This window comes from Rhipicephalus microplus, chromosome 3, assembly GCF_043290135.1.
Source record: "Rhipicephalus microplus isolate Deutch F79 chromosome 3, USDA_Rmic, whole genome shotgun sequence".
Classification (NCBI taxonomy): domain Eukaryota; kingdom Metazoa; phylum Arthropoda; class Arachnida; order Ixodida; family Ixodidae; genus Rhipicephalus; species Rhipicephalus microplus.
In genome coordinates, this window is record NC_134702.1 from 209,442,958 (window position 1) to 209,458,136 (window position 15,179).

The 15,179-nt window shown below is 43.4% G+C and overlaps 1 protein-coding gene across 1 annotated transcript in view; it reads right to left on the minus strand.

Annotated features, from left to right (window-relative positions):
• Positions 1–15,179, minus strand: part of LOC142804118 (stalled ribosome sensor GCN1-like) — a 344,986-nt gene that overhangs the window by 10,835 nt on the left and 318,972 nt on the right. The window contains exons 50-52 of the mRNA XM_075890700.1: positions 14,632–14,843; positions 4,086–4,234; positions 1,586–1,693 (exon numbers count right to left, since the gene is read on the minus strand). Of these exons, the coding sequence (XP_075746815.1) occupies positions 1,586–1,693; positions 4,086–4,234; positions 14,632–14,843 (469 nt within the window). The remainder of the gene's footprint in view (positions 1–1,585; positions 1,694–4,085; positions 4,235–14,631; positions 14,844–15,179) is intronic.

Sequence of the window (15,179 nt, forward strand, 5' to 3'; positions counted from 1 at the left end):
AGACAGCGTTTGTAACTCCCGATGGGCTTTATGAATTCAGAGTTCTTCCTTTCGGCCTCTGTTCGGCTCCCGCAACATTCCAGCGAATGATGGATACCGTTCTCGCTGGCTTGAAGTGGCAAAGCTGCCTTGTATACCTTGATGATGTGGTCATCTTTGCCGAGAGTTTCGAAGAACATCTGAAGCGTCTAAGAATGGTTCTGGAAGCTATTCGTTCGGCCGAACTCACGCTAAAACCCCAGAAGTGCCATTTCGGCTACGATGAGCTGAAATTTCTGGGACATGTTGTGAGTGCGGATGGAGTGCGGCCTGACCCAGAAAAAACTGCAGCAGTCGCCACCTTTCCTGTGCCGTCAGACAAAAAAGCGGTGCGGCGTTTTCTCGGCTTGTGTGCTTATTATCGCCGATTCATTACCAACTTCTCGACGATAGCCGAACCGCTCACGCGACTCACCCGAGATGATGTACCGTTTGCCTGGACTACAGAGCAAGAAGCAGCTTTCGCAGAGTTACGGCAGCGAATGCAAGAGGCACCTGTTCTTGCGCATTTTGATGAGGACGCTGATACCGAAGTTCACACGGATGCAAGCAACGTCGGACTTGGCGCTGTCCTTGTACAACGGCTCCAACCCAACCTCTTCGTCCTCTTCCACACGAAAACCACGCGAATTCATGCGGCATTAAAAAGCGGCTCAATCCCAACCTCTTCGTCCTCTTCCACACGAAAACCACGCGAATTCATGCGGCAATATTGCACTCCTTAAACATCCTAAAATGTTTCTACACTGTCACCAATGTTTTGGTGCTTTCTGCTTAGATGCTAATTAGGCTGCAAACAAAGGACCCAGGTTTTACACTGATTGTGGAGTGTCTTGGAAACTACTTGATTTATCAAAAAGTAATTACATTTTTTAGAATCTGCATATCTAAATACACAAACTGTGAAAATTTCGTTCAGATCTATACATAAATAAAAAAGTTGCCCATCAAGTGTAGCCTCCCCCCTTAATTCACTAATAGGAGGATTCCACACTCATACAGTATGCTGTGCCTGCCTTTTCACTTTCTCTGCAATGTCTTTATTGAAAAAAATTGGAGAGCTTAGCAGCTGGTTGCTATTTACTTGCCGACGAAAAAATAGGCCCCGCAATCTTTCATTATTATGGAATATTTGATTAACTGTCATGCTACAAGGACTCGAATCGATTTTATACTTTGTACAACAAGTTTAAGCTGTGATCCTGCAATCATCAAGAGGACATGTAATGTGGCTTGCGTAAAATACCTGTGAAATGTAGCAACACACTTTGATAAGCTCTACTCTGTAATCCTGCAATATAGTGGTGTGACATTATTATATCAATGTATTTGAACTCTTAATGTCTGAATAGAGTGTTTCTCAATTCACACACTTCTCGCTCTTACACCACTTCCTTTGTTTATGGGCCTACTTAAATCACATTTTCAATATGGAATTCTGGTTATATCTATCTATTCTGTTACTACTGAGCTTTAACATCAGAAGGTTCAACAAGCATAATAAATGACATCACATGGTCATGACCCTGTCTGTGGCTCCACCTACCTTGGCAAATGTTGTTAATAGTACTTGGGGCAGCTCTTCACATTTGGTTACCAGCATGTGACGTAAACAGTGGCCACTTCCACGTACCCCACCAATCACAATGGGAACCTGCATACAAGGAGACAATTCTATGTACTGAAACATTCACATTGTTTTATGTCTTTTGAGAGTGGTCGTAGTTGCAAAGGTTGTAACTGTTATCCAGTTGTCACGTGATCCTAAATCTGAAAAGTCCTGAATTTTCCGACCAATCCTTTCCAGAGAGCTTTGGCTATTCAGATTACACACATAATGTGAACAATTTTGCAAATTTTGAGTTTAAGTGAGCAATTATTCTGGGATTCATCTTGAGGCATGCGTAAACAGATGAGAACACCTTTAGCTGCGAGTTTAGATTTCGGCAACTGGGTTCATCACAACAGTGTAGGCTAGATAGTTGCAAACAAGAATTTTAGCAAATTTGGAGATTTAATTTTTATAAAATACATTACCAAATCAGCTACATAGCTAAAAAACACCAGTTAATGTTTATGTTGTATTCACAAGCTAGTTTTTTGTCAACAACTGTGATCTGTGATAAAAATGTTGCCAATCATTCCCTGAGCACACACACACATAGAGCAATCTCGCCCTTTATGGCACGTGAGAATGTTGGATCACTTAGCCGATGAGATACTCCCAAGCGATAACTTTTGGCAATATCTTCATTTCGACCAGCTTAGCGTTGGATGTGCGGGTCTTTGCAACCAATAACGATTCTGCCCAGCTATTTCAGCACTGTGCTGATGGAAGCGACATTTTGCTTTTTAGAGCAGGTTCTGGAGCAGAAAAAATGGTGCTTTGGAGCAGGCTTAAGTGTCTTCGAAGCAGAAAAAAAATGCTATAGCTTAGGGTTGCCATTGAAGTTTTCAGAGCAAACGCATGTTCCTAATGATTCCTGCAGTCTAAAACATCACTTAAGCATCTAATAAATATTTATGTTTGTTATTAAGCATTCCATATGATAGTATGCGGCCAGTATACAAGCCGTATAGTAGCATCATTGGTGTAAATCATGTTGGCGGGGGAGGGTCAAAGGAGTCTGGAATTTTCTGTGTTCAGGCTGGGGCGGACAGCCCCAGCAAGTGCGCCCCTTGAAATTTAGGTTGAGCATATAATATAATTGAGCTAGCAGTTAAGTATAGTGCAATCATCATTTTACAAGGCTATTTTATCTGTTGCTGCATACCTGTGGTAAATGGCCCTCAGCTGTGTGAACTATGGAAATCGCAAAGAGGTGAAAAAAAAGAGACTGAATAGAACAATACAATCGCTTGAGCTTGGGCCCCATGCTTGTTTTTTTTAAATTCTATTTGAAAGCATGATTGAATTCTTATATAAATAAAAACACAACACATAACGAAAATATGAATTGGCCACCATTGCCTAGTATGCGTCACCTCTCGTGATTTTTCTGGATTAACGCCACTGAGTTGCATACTAGGATGATAGTGTGCATACAACTTGCTTTGGGTTCTGCTTAGGCTCACGGGATGGTCCCATTGTTCAACTTCATTCTTTTTAGTTTGCCAACACCCATATTGGAGCAGGTTCAGAGCAGTTACGAGCAATTATTGCACTTTGGAGCAGTTTGGAGCAATTGGATCAGCACTTCCATCACTGGCATCGATGGTACAGCATCAGAGGGTCAAATGCCGAGCTGAAATGTGCTCAAAAGTGATTTTCTTTGAATATGACCTTACTCTACCTGTGCTAAGCTTCATCCAATGGTGCATGCTATAGCCCAATGGGCCAGATTAGTTTTTGTCTTTTCCTATAGAGGGACATCTTAATCCCAGAGTTTTCAAGTAGTGTGCATCAGAAAAACATCGGCCTCAGCGAGAAATTGTACAATCAGCATGAAATGACAAGCTAACAGAGGAAAGCATTAGCAATGGTATAGCACGCACCGTCCAATCATCCCCACGGACATGTGCAACACTGCCAGATCTGAGTGCCGTGCGCCTATCAGCAGTGATGACTGTATGGCGTGCACAGTACCATTTCTTATGCTTGCCGCTCTTCACACATTTCAGTAGATGCTAAAAATGCACTCGCAGGGCTCACACCCTGCCTTTCTTCAGTGAAGAAAACATACAAACTTGTTCATGGTTCACAGTGCAAAACACATTTTGGTTCACACCAACGCAGTATTAATTTTGACTAATCGAACTTGAACACATAGTGATTCAATCTCACCCATTAGTCACCTTAAGGAAGACTGATTCCATCGACCTAAGACAGTAACTTGCTCTGCTCAGAAAGAGTTTTCGGTAGAAGCGTGTCTGTACTGATACAGCAGCAATTGTAATCACAGAGCTCGCACACTAGTGCTGCTCCAGAGCAAACTTAGCTTAGAATGATTCCCTAACAAAGTAAACGACTTTGGCTCAAGAAATTTTGCTTCGAATTCCTCAGTTCTCGCAGGACTAACCCGGATCAACACATTCCGGAGACTTACTCGGTCGGCGGTCATGTACTTGATCAGGGTCTTGAGCACTCGGTCTCTCCATTCATCTGTGAGGATGCGCTCGGGAGCTTGCTTGAGTGCCACCGAGAGTGTTACACTACAACCGTGCCTTAATGTCCAGTCCTCGCTAGGGTCATCACCTGCACGACAAGAACATTACTCGTACTGTTCAAAAGCTTTCGATGACTTCTGCAAATTGGATACTGTTGTTCTTTAGTATAGTAAAGTAGAATATTCATGCATTGATTACATCCCCATCGGTGTTGTAGCTTGGCAAGTAAAGCGCCATACTGCAGCTTCAGAAAAGGGATTTCAATGCCTGGCCATTGTGGCCGCATATTCATTAGGACTAAATGCAAGAACACCCGCGTATTTAGATTTGTGTGCCCACAGAGGCACCCCAGCCTAAAAATGATACTGTTGTTCTGCACATAAAACTCCAAAAATCGCAAATCGCTACTATAGATTTCCATTAAAATCAGCTCAAAAAGATTGTCAAAATCTGTTCTATTTCATAAGTAGCTAAGCTTATAAAAACTGCGTTCCTCTCTTTCCCTGTTCCCCCTCCAAAAAAACAGACCTCTCAAGTGCATCCAAATAGGTCGCTTCAAAACAATTAACTAGACTTGCATGAAGAAAAAATTAGTAAACTTGAGAAAAAATGCCTTCAAATAGTATCTTTACATGAACCAAAAAACCACCCAATTTTATGGGATCAAAATAAAAATGCCCATGCATGTACTGTTACTAGAGTTAAACTGTAAAATATCGCAACATTGACGACAAAAAAAAAAGGAGGGAGGGGGGTACACAAGCCCAACTTGTCTTTAAAAAATGCTAAGTTTAATTCCCTCACAATTTGTTCCCTTGAGTAACAAGCTCTGTTGTGTCAACAATCACTTTTGTACGCCTCAGTCGCACACCACTAAAATCACACATACTGAGCTGCTTGAGAAAGTCCAATCTTTCAGCGAATACAGCAGTTTAGACCCGCGGGCAATCAATTTTCGAAGAAAACTAATTGCGCTAAAAGAACAAGAATGAAAAGCGGCACACATACACACACAGCCACTTCTGAAGGTCCGGATGAATACCCCTTCTCAGCCAGTAGAAACTTCTCCCGATTAATGTCCAGCTGGAGATCTCACTTTAAGCTACTCATGGTTAGGAGCCTCAGGCACACACGCAATATATAGTACATAACAGAACTACATTAAGCGTATGAAATACCTTTGCTTTGTTGTGCACTTTCCTGGTGAAAATGGCACATCTCAAGTAGCACTTTATAGAAAACAGATGCGATGCACACAAGTTTTATACAAACCTATGTGGTGCATACACGATTTGTTGTACATGAAGCACATGTTACATGATACGTGAAAAAGTTGTGTAGTTTTTTTAATACACAAGAAATGTGTATCTGTGACGAACTACAGGTGCAGGGGCCTTTGTCAGGCATATGAAATGCCTTTTGCCTAGTTTCCTTTCCCTCGTATTTGAAGAAATGAAATAAAGATACTACTAATACCTTCGAACACCATTATATCATACTTACATATATCGAATTTTCGGGTATATCGAACTCGCAAAATATCCCCTTGAAGTTCCTTTGTAAAAGTATAGAAATTTGCACGCTTATATTGAACGGTATTTTTACCCGCCTTCAAATATATCGAACGCCGCGCGAGCTAAAAGGTACCCCCCCACCCCCCGCAATGTCCGTGGAGTGCACCTTCCCACTCGTGCGCGGCTCTACGCACGAGTGGGAAGGCGCACTCGCAGCAGTGCCCAGCGACATTTGCGCGGTACCACGCCTCTGCCAAAACCTGAAACACTCCAAAAAAAGGTGTGGGCAAGAGGGCTCGGAGTGTACAATCTCTAACATGCGGAACGCTTTTTTTTTTCTCTTTCTCTCTCTCATGCTTTCTCCGAGTACTTGTCAGCAGGAACGAAGGAGCCGAGGTCCTCCTCTTTTCACCTTTTTTTTTTTCACTTTTTTGTTGCTGTTTTTTTAGTTCTAATCAGCTAACCACAGCTCGCGCCGTTTGCTGTTGCTCTAGTGGCTATTGCCTCGCCAGCGCTGTGTTGCTTCCGTACGCGCGTAGCCTACGTACCACCGCATGTGCAGCATTTTTCTTTCGCGTGCGTGGTGTGCAAAGGCGCTGCCGATTCCTTGAATTGTCAACTTCTCGTGTAGCTATGGCTAGCATCAAGAAGCGCGAGACCCTTGACTTTGCGACAAAGTTGAAGGCTATTCAGCGTGTTGAGGCGGACGAGAAATGTTCGACCGTCGTGGACAACTTCGGGATACCACGGAGCACTCTGAGTGCTTTGTTGTAAAATAAGGCAGGTATCAAGACAAAGGTGGCGGAGCAGAAAACGTCGGAAGCCTGTCATGTGCACGCATCTGCCCACGGGAATGTAGAAAAGTCACTCTATTCCTGGTTTTTAGAAGTGCGCGCGAAGAACATTCCGGTGGATGGCCCGATACTGATCGCCAAGGCCAAATGTTTTGCTGGTGAACTTGGTGGAACAACTTCGCCGACAACACCGGGTGGCTTCACCAATTTAAGTAATGCTACAATATCGTTGGCAAAACCAATGCTGGCGAAAGCAAAGCTGTCGGCAGCCAGGACATGCAGTAATGAATGATGAAGGAGTGGCCAGAAATTTTCGCGACATTTTCTCGCGTGGAGATCTTCAATGCCTGGCGAGTGATGAAGACGAAACAGTGGTCAACTGCTTCTGCAAGGCAGGCTTCAAGACGGCGAATTTGCGGAAACCGGTGAAGACGGCGATGACGAGCGCATGAACGATGCGTTTCGCGAGTTGTTGTCCCACTTATAGGCAGCAGTTCCCTGCTAAGTGTCTGCGCACGACTTTGTGGAAGCGGACTATAATGTCCAGGCCGACAGCTTATGTGACGAGCAGGATTGTCCAGACGAGGCACTGGCTACACGCGCCTACTTTGCCGCTGAATTGTGGCGGCAGCGTTCGGCATCATTCCCCGTTGTATCGGCCGCATGGGAGGAACCGGGCTGTCGCACCTGAACAGCCTTGATATAATCGAGACTAGGGTCTTCTACAACATTTAAAAACGAAGAAGCAGGCCAAGCTTAACGATCTTTTTTTTCACGCAAATAAATCATCCTGTTGCAGCAGTAGACTCTCAGTAAAGAAAACCTGAAGGGACCGGGAAAATATGTTTCATTTAATAGGAGTTCCGTTTACTGAGAGGTGGACATGGGGGCAGAATACAAGGCCAAAACCAAGCATTGCAGAGGCAATAGTTTCGTTTAAGTAGTAAATCCGTTTAACAAATTTCCGCTTACTGAGAGTCTACTGTAGTTGTTATTCTTGAATGCACCTATTGTAAATGATGCTCCGCTACAGGTAAGCTCTCGTGGCCTTTATTTTTTTATATTGAATTTTTTTATATTGAACTAATTCGCAATTCCCTTCGAGTTCAATATATCTGTGTTTGACTGTACTACTACAGTAAAAGCTCATTAACTCGGACCTCACGGGACAGGAGAAAATGTCCGAGTTAACCGAATTCCGAATTATCGAACGGACCATGAAAACAAAAGGAAAACGTACACGGCACAGACAAACCTTCATTTCTTAAAGAAGTGCGTTATTTCTGCCTGCCTCGCCATAGAAATTTTTGACATAACGGTCTTATTTAATCCCGTCAGGTGGTGGTGCGCACGTTCACTGTCGCAAGAACAAACGCAGAACCCCTCGAGGACAGCGAGGGCTTCGGCGTCTTCCTGCACGGTGCAACGAAGTCGCGTCGGCTCATCACGTTTTTCAATATCATAACCTTTCTTTTAAGATCATTTGCTGGCTGCTGTGGCCGCTTAACTCCTGTGACGGTCGCCATGAAGCGCGAAGGCGGCGACAACGCGCACAAACACAGCCGCAACACACGAAGTCACAACACAAAGGACCAAGACACGATAGTACACCAGTAGGCATAGCATGGGCGTAGCGAGCAGCTGTTAGTAGACACTGGATGCGCCAGTAGCCCAAGCCCTTCCGCTGGGTGGTGACTAGCGCCACCTAGCCACTTCCCCCTCATTCACTATCAACATCGTCATATTCTGCTACAGTTCGCTCGGTTCGGTTTCTCCAAAACTCTGTTTCTGCCGTCGGTTACGGCAAGCGGTGCTTGAGCCTCCCAGCCGCCGAGATCGCGCGACTCTGGAGTCCCGATAGCCCTCTCCGGAGTTGTCCGAGATAACCTGTGCGTGGCTAAATCCCTCCGAATTAATGAGCATTTGACCTCATTGAAGTATACACAGTTTTGCCGGGACCGTGCCGCAAGTACGAGTTAACTGAATTTCCGAGTTAACGAGATCCAGATAAACCAGCTTTTACTGTACCACTGCTACTCCTATGCAACTCGGTGACAAAATGTGCTTAGTCCCGCTATGACAATGACACCAACGCGCTCGAAACCTTACACAGCCGTCTCCAGCTAGTGCCACAAACATAGTTGAAAATTTTTGTGCTTGACTGTTATGCCTTTCACTTTTGTATGGCTTCTTTTTTTCCGCTACTCCTGTATGCCTCTCTGTACACTGTAGATCTGATGATCCTGTAGGGGCCCCCAGCTTATGTGTTGTTCTGTACACCCTAATCGAGCACTGCACATTCTCGGGCCAACCTAAAAGCCCAGGCTTGGCTCGAACTCTCGAAAAATCCCGCGCCGACTGCTAATAATTTCAATGTAGAATTATTTAGAAACCAAAGAAAGTGAATGTTCTGTTGACCCATTGTGGTGCTTTTTCAAAGACCTAGTAATTAAATGTATCCAAAACTTTGTTCTTCACAAACGCAAGGTATTAAACCGGTCTAGCCCCTGGATTACGAAAAAAAACGTACGCCTAGGGCGCAAGCTGAAGAAGGCAAGAAAGCGACAAATAGAACGATCATCATTGTCTGGACTAGATAATATATCAGATGCATCACATACTGAAAGCTAAATTGAAAAGTCCAAAGGAAAAATATGAAAGCTAGGCTTTGACAAACTTTCTCTTGACATCACCAAATAGGTTTTGGCAATATCTTTCACCCAAAAAAAAGTCCAGTATCAAGTTTATCTATTAACGGTGATGTTATAACCGACAAGAGGGAAATAGCAGGGGCGATGAATGATTACTTCTGTTTGGTGTACACGCGTGATAATGACGTTACCCCTGATTTCATCACCTATGACACCATGCCACCTATCGATGATGTCTGTATCACTGAAGGGGGTGTCTTAACGCTTCTGCTTAATCTCGATCCAAAAAAGTCACAGGGCATTAACTCTGTACCTAACGCCTTTTGTTATAAGGTATGCTGAATGGAATGCCAAATGCCTACACTTGATCTTTAAATCATCTCTCCTGCGCACTGAACTTCCGAGTGATTGGATGCTCGCTAAGATCACTTCAGTACCAAACACTGATGACCATTCGCTTGTATCCTCGTTTAGGCCTATCTCCTAGCTATGAACAAGTGTCAAAATTCTAGAGCATATAATATTCAAACATTTGTCTATGTTTGTCGAAAGAAATAACCTAATCACGCCCCTTCAGCACAGCTTTCGCAAAGGATATTCTATGGTAACCCACCTTATTGAGACGTTTCATTACCTAGCAGCAGCGATCGATGTGAATGGTCAAGTATATGTTATATTATTGGATTTTGAGAAAGCTTTTGATCGTGTGAGTCACCAGAAATTAATAATTAAGCTCAAACCAATACTGAAAAATGAGAAATTACTTGCATGGATGACTGCTTATCTTTCAATGAGGAGCCAATGTGTTGCCATTGATGGTGTCATCTCGAGTCTTGCCCACGTGAAATCGGGTGTGCCTCAAGGAACAATTTTGGGGCCGTTGTTTTTTCTGTTATTTATTAATGATATTGTGCAAAACTTGCCTGCAAAAATAAAGCATTTCCTGGACGATTGTAAACTATATCAGGAAATTTATAGTTACAGTGATCAAGAATCTTTAAAAACTGCACTAGCATTGCTACAAACATGGTGTGAAAATTGGCAGATGACAAATAATTATAAAAAAAACAGTAGCAATGCGAGTTACGCGTAAGAAACAGCCGCTTCTGTTTGCCTATCACGTCAATGGTCATGTGTTATCCGAAGCCACTAAACACAAATATGTAGGACTCATACTCACATCATACTTAAAATGAAATGAACACATAGAATATATTGAAACAAAGGCAATGAAAAAGCTTGGCTATTTGCAAAGGAGGCTTCTGAATGCCACACCACACATTAAACTTCTCGCGTACAAAACTTTCATTAGACCAGTATTAGAATATGGAGCTGCAGTGTGGGATCCCTTTACTGAAACCAATATTAAAAAGTTAGAAATGGTACAAAGAAAATGTCCGATTTGTTTTTAATTGCTATAGTTGGCGTACTTCCCTTTCACTTCTAATTAAAGCGGATCGCGAAAAACTACAGGAGAGAAGAAGAATGGAGAGGCTGAAGCTTTTTTGCCTCATTTTCCACAACAAAATTGGTATCAACAAAACAGTGCACTTTAGACAAACAAGTGAATGTGCTGTGCGCTCACATAATACAAAGAAAGTTTTAGATTACGTAAACCGCACAACCACATTCAGGTATTCATTTTCCCAAGAACTACCCGTGAGTAAAATCGCCTATCACCCGATGCTGTACAGTGTCCAACAGATGATTTATTTGTACATGCTCTCAATAATTACTAACAGTTTTTTTGTATAGTCATGCAGCCCAGAGTTACGCAATGCTTCCATTTTTTTTAGTACGTTTCAGTCAGCAAAGCTATGCCATTGTTGTAATGTTTTTCTTTAGTTTTTCGTAAATTAATACAAAAGTGTTGAATTGTAACCACTGTCAGTATGCTGTGTGATGTCAATTACGTTTTTTCGAGTAAACATTTCTGTATGCCCATTCCTTCTTAAGACCTGGTAAACAGGTCAGCAATATGTAATAAATAAATAAAATTTCGCTACTACGTACTTAAGAATACTGAGCTCTCTAGAATAACGAGTATTAATTTTTAGTTCCACATTACATTAACAATGCCTCAGTACTACGAACTCATGTTCTGAAATCCGTCGCGACCATTGGAGCGGTACACACAGTCAACAAAGCGAACGGACGCAGTGCTTTTCAGAAGACGTGTGACGGTGCGGGGGGGGGGGGGGGGGGGAGAAAGGGCAACTTTCTTTTCTATCTTTTTGTCGAAATGCTGATGCTGCAGGTTTACAAGCACAGGGGCGAAGGCAACGAGGGCCAGGTCAGCGAGGCAGAGTGGGAGTTGCGGAGCAGGAAGCATGAGCGCGGAAAACCTGAGACAGCGAGGAAGCAGTAAACGAAGCACGAGGAATATTCTTTTTTAGCACTTTTTTTTCTTTGGAAGAGGTGATGACAGCCGTGATGCTCCAAGTTTTTCTTTCTTTGTCACTTCTACATGTGCTCTAGGAGACCTTGTTTGTCAGTCGTGTCCATCTCTTTTTGGTAATTACTTATCGCGTCCACAAAGCAAGTTGGCGTTCGCGCTGGGGTGCTACTACAATTCAGTTCATCTCTGCTTGCGATGAAGCAGCGGAAGCAGTTTTCACTGAGCGAGAAAGTGAATATTCTTCAGCAATTGGAAGGCAAAAAGCAGGCTGTTGTGACCAAAGAACCGAATGGCACCACAGGAATGTGCATGAGCTGGGGCCCTTCCCGCTGCAATGTTTGTGCTTCAAGCGTCAAAAAAAAAGAAGAAAAAACCTGACTTCTTCAAAGTACATTTGAACCCCGCTACAACGAAACTGACGGGGTGCGAAAAAAATTTCGTTGAAGCGACAATTTCATAGTAGTGAAACCGAAAAAAATATAGCTGATCTGAGCTAGCAAACCAAAGGAACCTTTGTTCACCAAATTCAAAAAATGCCCGCTGCTTTCTATTCTTTCCCAGCAGCGTCACGACGTGATTCTCACCCATGCATAGCGAGGCCTTGGCGAAAAGCACACTGAAAAAAACGCCTAAAAGCACTTTCGTGAACGAACCAAACAGTTGCTTTAACACATTAGCACCAGCAGCTGTCCACTGTCAAAAGTATCCGACAACACTGAGATGCAGGCAGGGTATCGTGGAGCGGCGACTTTTGTATTATTCTATGCCATCGCTATCGAGCAATGGCTGCGCTCACGCTTGCTGAACAGCAACGGTATAGCGGCGGTTTCTGGTGGTGCCAACACATGTTTTAGACTTCGTTGACGCATTTTCAGGCTCTGAAAATGTATCGATATGTTAAATACAGTCAACTGGTGATTTGTCGGACACCCTAATTTTCGGACATGCCCGATAATTCGGACATCTTCGAGGCACCGCCACGAGCCCCATAGAATCAATGATTAGGAAGTCTGAAATTTCGGACGCTCGAACCCCTAGGAGTCCAATTTTCCGGACTTTTTGACGTGACGGAAGGTCGGAAACCACCACTGACCTCCAGTGGAAACCACCACAACTGCGTCACATGCGATTACGATCGCATAAATGAGCATGCCGGTTTACTGTGGCGGCATCTGTTGCTTGGAGACGTTGATCGTTAACGGAGAAACACACACGGCCTCCGAAATTCCTAACACTGGCCGTGTTTATCGTGCAAGGGTGCTTCGCTGACAATCGAAACTATCAACCCAGAAATTTTTTGGCACCAATAAAGTTCCTTTCGCTTTATCGCTTGTGCTCATACTGCCCGAATCTTCGGACAGTTTTTTGCTCCCTAGAAGGTCCGAAAAACCGGCAGTTGACTGTATTGAGCTTACTGCATATCAATAAGTATCTGAGCCTGGAATTGCATCGTAATGTTTCGTTGACGCGGGACGATCAAAGAAAAAGTGTTCGTTGTGGCGACAATATTTATGCATTGACTCCTATGGACCGCTGACGGGGAATCGTGAATTTTTCATGGTAGTGGAAATTTCGTTGTAGCGGAGTTTGACTGAAAAGATGCATTTTTTGGTGTTCACTTGCGCATTAGTTTTTTTTTTTCTCGTGAAAAACAAGCTCAAGGACCCACCGTTGTAAAGGTAAGTTGTTTTGGTCGGTGGAAAATTAGTATTTATGGTTAATTTTCGGGCTTTCACTATAACAACCTTTTTTAATAACGAACCAATTGCTGGGGCCCCCTGAATTTCGTTATACCCAGATGTCACTGTACACCTGCTTGTTCATTTTGAATACTTAGAAATTTTTATTAATTTAAATTCAAATCGAACCGAATATGAATCCTGCACTATGCGTTCAAATTTTGAAACATTAGAATATTTGTACAAGCCTAGTTATATAATATATACGCATTTGAATCTAGGGAAACATTCTGACCATGCAGTTACAAGCCCACCACGACTGTTTCCGCCTGCTCGACTCCGTAGACAAGAAAATGCGACTTGTGAGTCACGAATATCTTAGCTGCTTTTCGTGCACATTAAGTGCAAGATACAAACAGACTCTTATCCCAGGTGCACCAATCGATGCAAATGTAACTGATTTTTTTTTTTTTTGTACTAGCAAGGCCGTTTTAAACATTCACCATTCGGCAGTTAGCAAATAACACTTAGCAATCAATTCGAATGCCCAACATTGAGAGAGCATATTTTTTGCTTATTTTTATTCCACCTTCGGCTTTGTCATGTTCTGTCAATAACTCTTAAGTGTCCTCATTTGTTCAAGTGCAAGTGCATGGCCTTCAAAAACATGGACGTGCTTCGGCGGTAGAATTACTCAAGTAATGGCTCTATATGGTGATTATGATGATTTACTGCTGTACACATGCTGCTGATGTTGCTGTAGCACGGAGGTGTGATGGCAGGGGTGTATTGACACCTTCTACTACATAAATGTCTATAGGTTCCAGTAATACGTTGTGTTGAGGAAGTTTTCCCCCTTTCAATCTCTTTCCCCCGCTTCTGCCATTTTTCGTTATTGACGGAAAAGTAAAAACACTTTAAAAGTGGAGACATGAGCCCTAACTCTTGCAAAGAATTCAATGTATACAAGTTGTACGTGCTTCACTTATCTCTTCTTGGTGTCCGTAGAGGTCCAACTTGCTTGCGTTGCATAGCTTTTCAAGCTGCATGTTTGCTGCATTATTGGGACATGAAGCAACCACATGCACGGCGTGCTATATGTTTGTTAAAAATTCTAAGAATGCCTGTCGCTTGGCTCGTCAAAGTCTGTATGACAATAGACCTGCCTGCCTGCCTTCCAGCATCAGAAAAGCATATGAGGCAATGAATGAAGTTGCTTCCCTGAGCATCATTTTAGAGCAGTGGGGAGAAAACAGTTACAGTACAGTGACTCTCAGTAAATGGAAATTTGTTAAACGAAAGTATTGCCTCTGCAATGCTTGGTTTTGGGCTTGTATTCTGCACCCATCTCAGTAAACGAAACTCCTGTTAAATGGAACATATTTTTTTTATCCCTTCAGGTTCCGTTTACTGAGAGTCTACTGTACAACGAATTGCAGGTCAACTCACTGAGTAGGTGGTCTCGGGCGAAGACGGCCAGCTCGTCTTGTGGTAGCCACCGGCAGAGGGAGCCCAGGCAGCCAGCAGCGGCCGTGCGACAGCCGTCCTCGGAACTGCTCAGGTAGCTGCTCACGCTGGCTGTCACACTCCGCCGCATCAGGTCCGACATCTTGTGGCCCGCTGCCGCCACCACTCGGTGTAGCGCGTACAGCATCGTCTCTCTGCACAGACCACAGGGGCAATGTATCGCCGCTTGAAACTAATGCCCTCAAGATTTGCATTTTTACAGTGCAGCCATCTAGGCCGAATTGAAACATGTGCAGCATCGTTTGCAGCCCAGAGAATAAAGGTGAGAAGGAATGGACAGGGTAAAGCATTGCACATTGCTGTGCACAGTATACCGTATTTAGTCAAATATAACGCAAACTTTTGTTCGAACTTTTGCTACTAGTGTCGACCCTCACATTACGATCGAATTTATTTACTTCTTCTTCGTGGACAAAGTAAAAAGTCACCCTTTGTGTTACATTTGTGGTTGCACTTCAGTAGAGTAAACA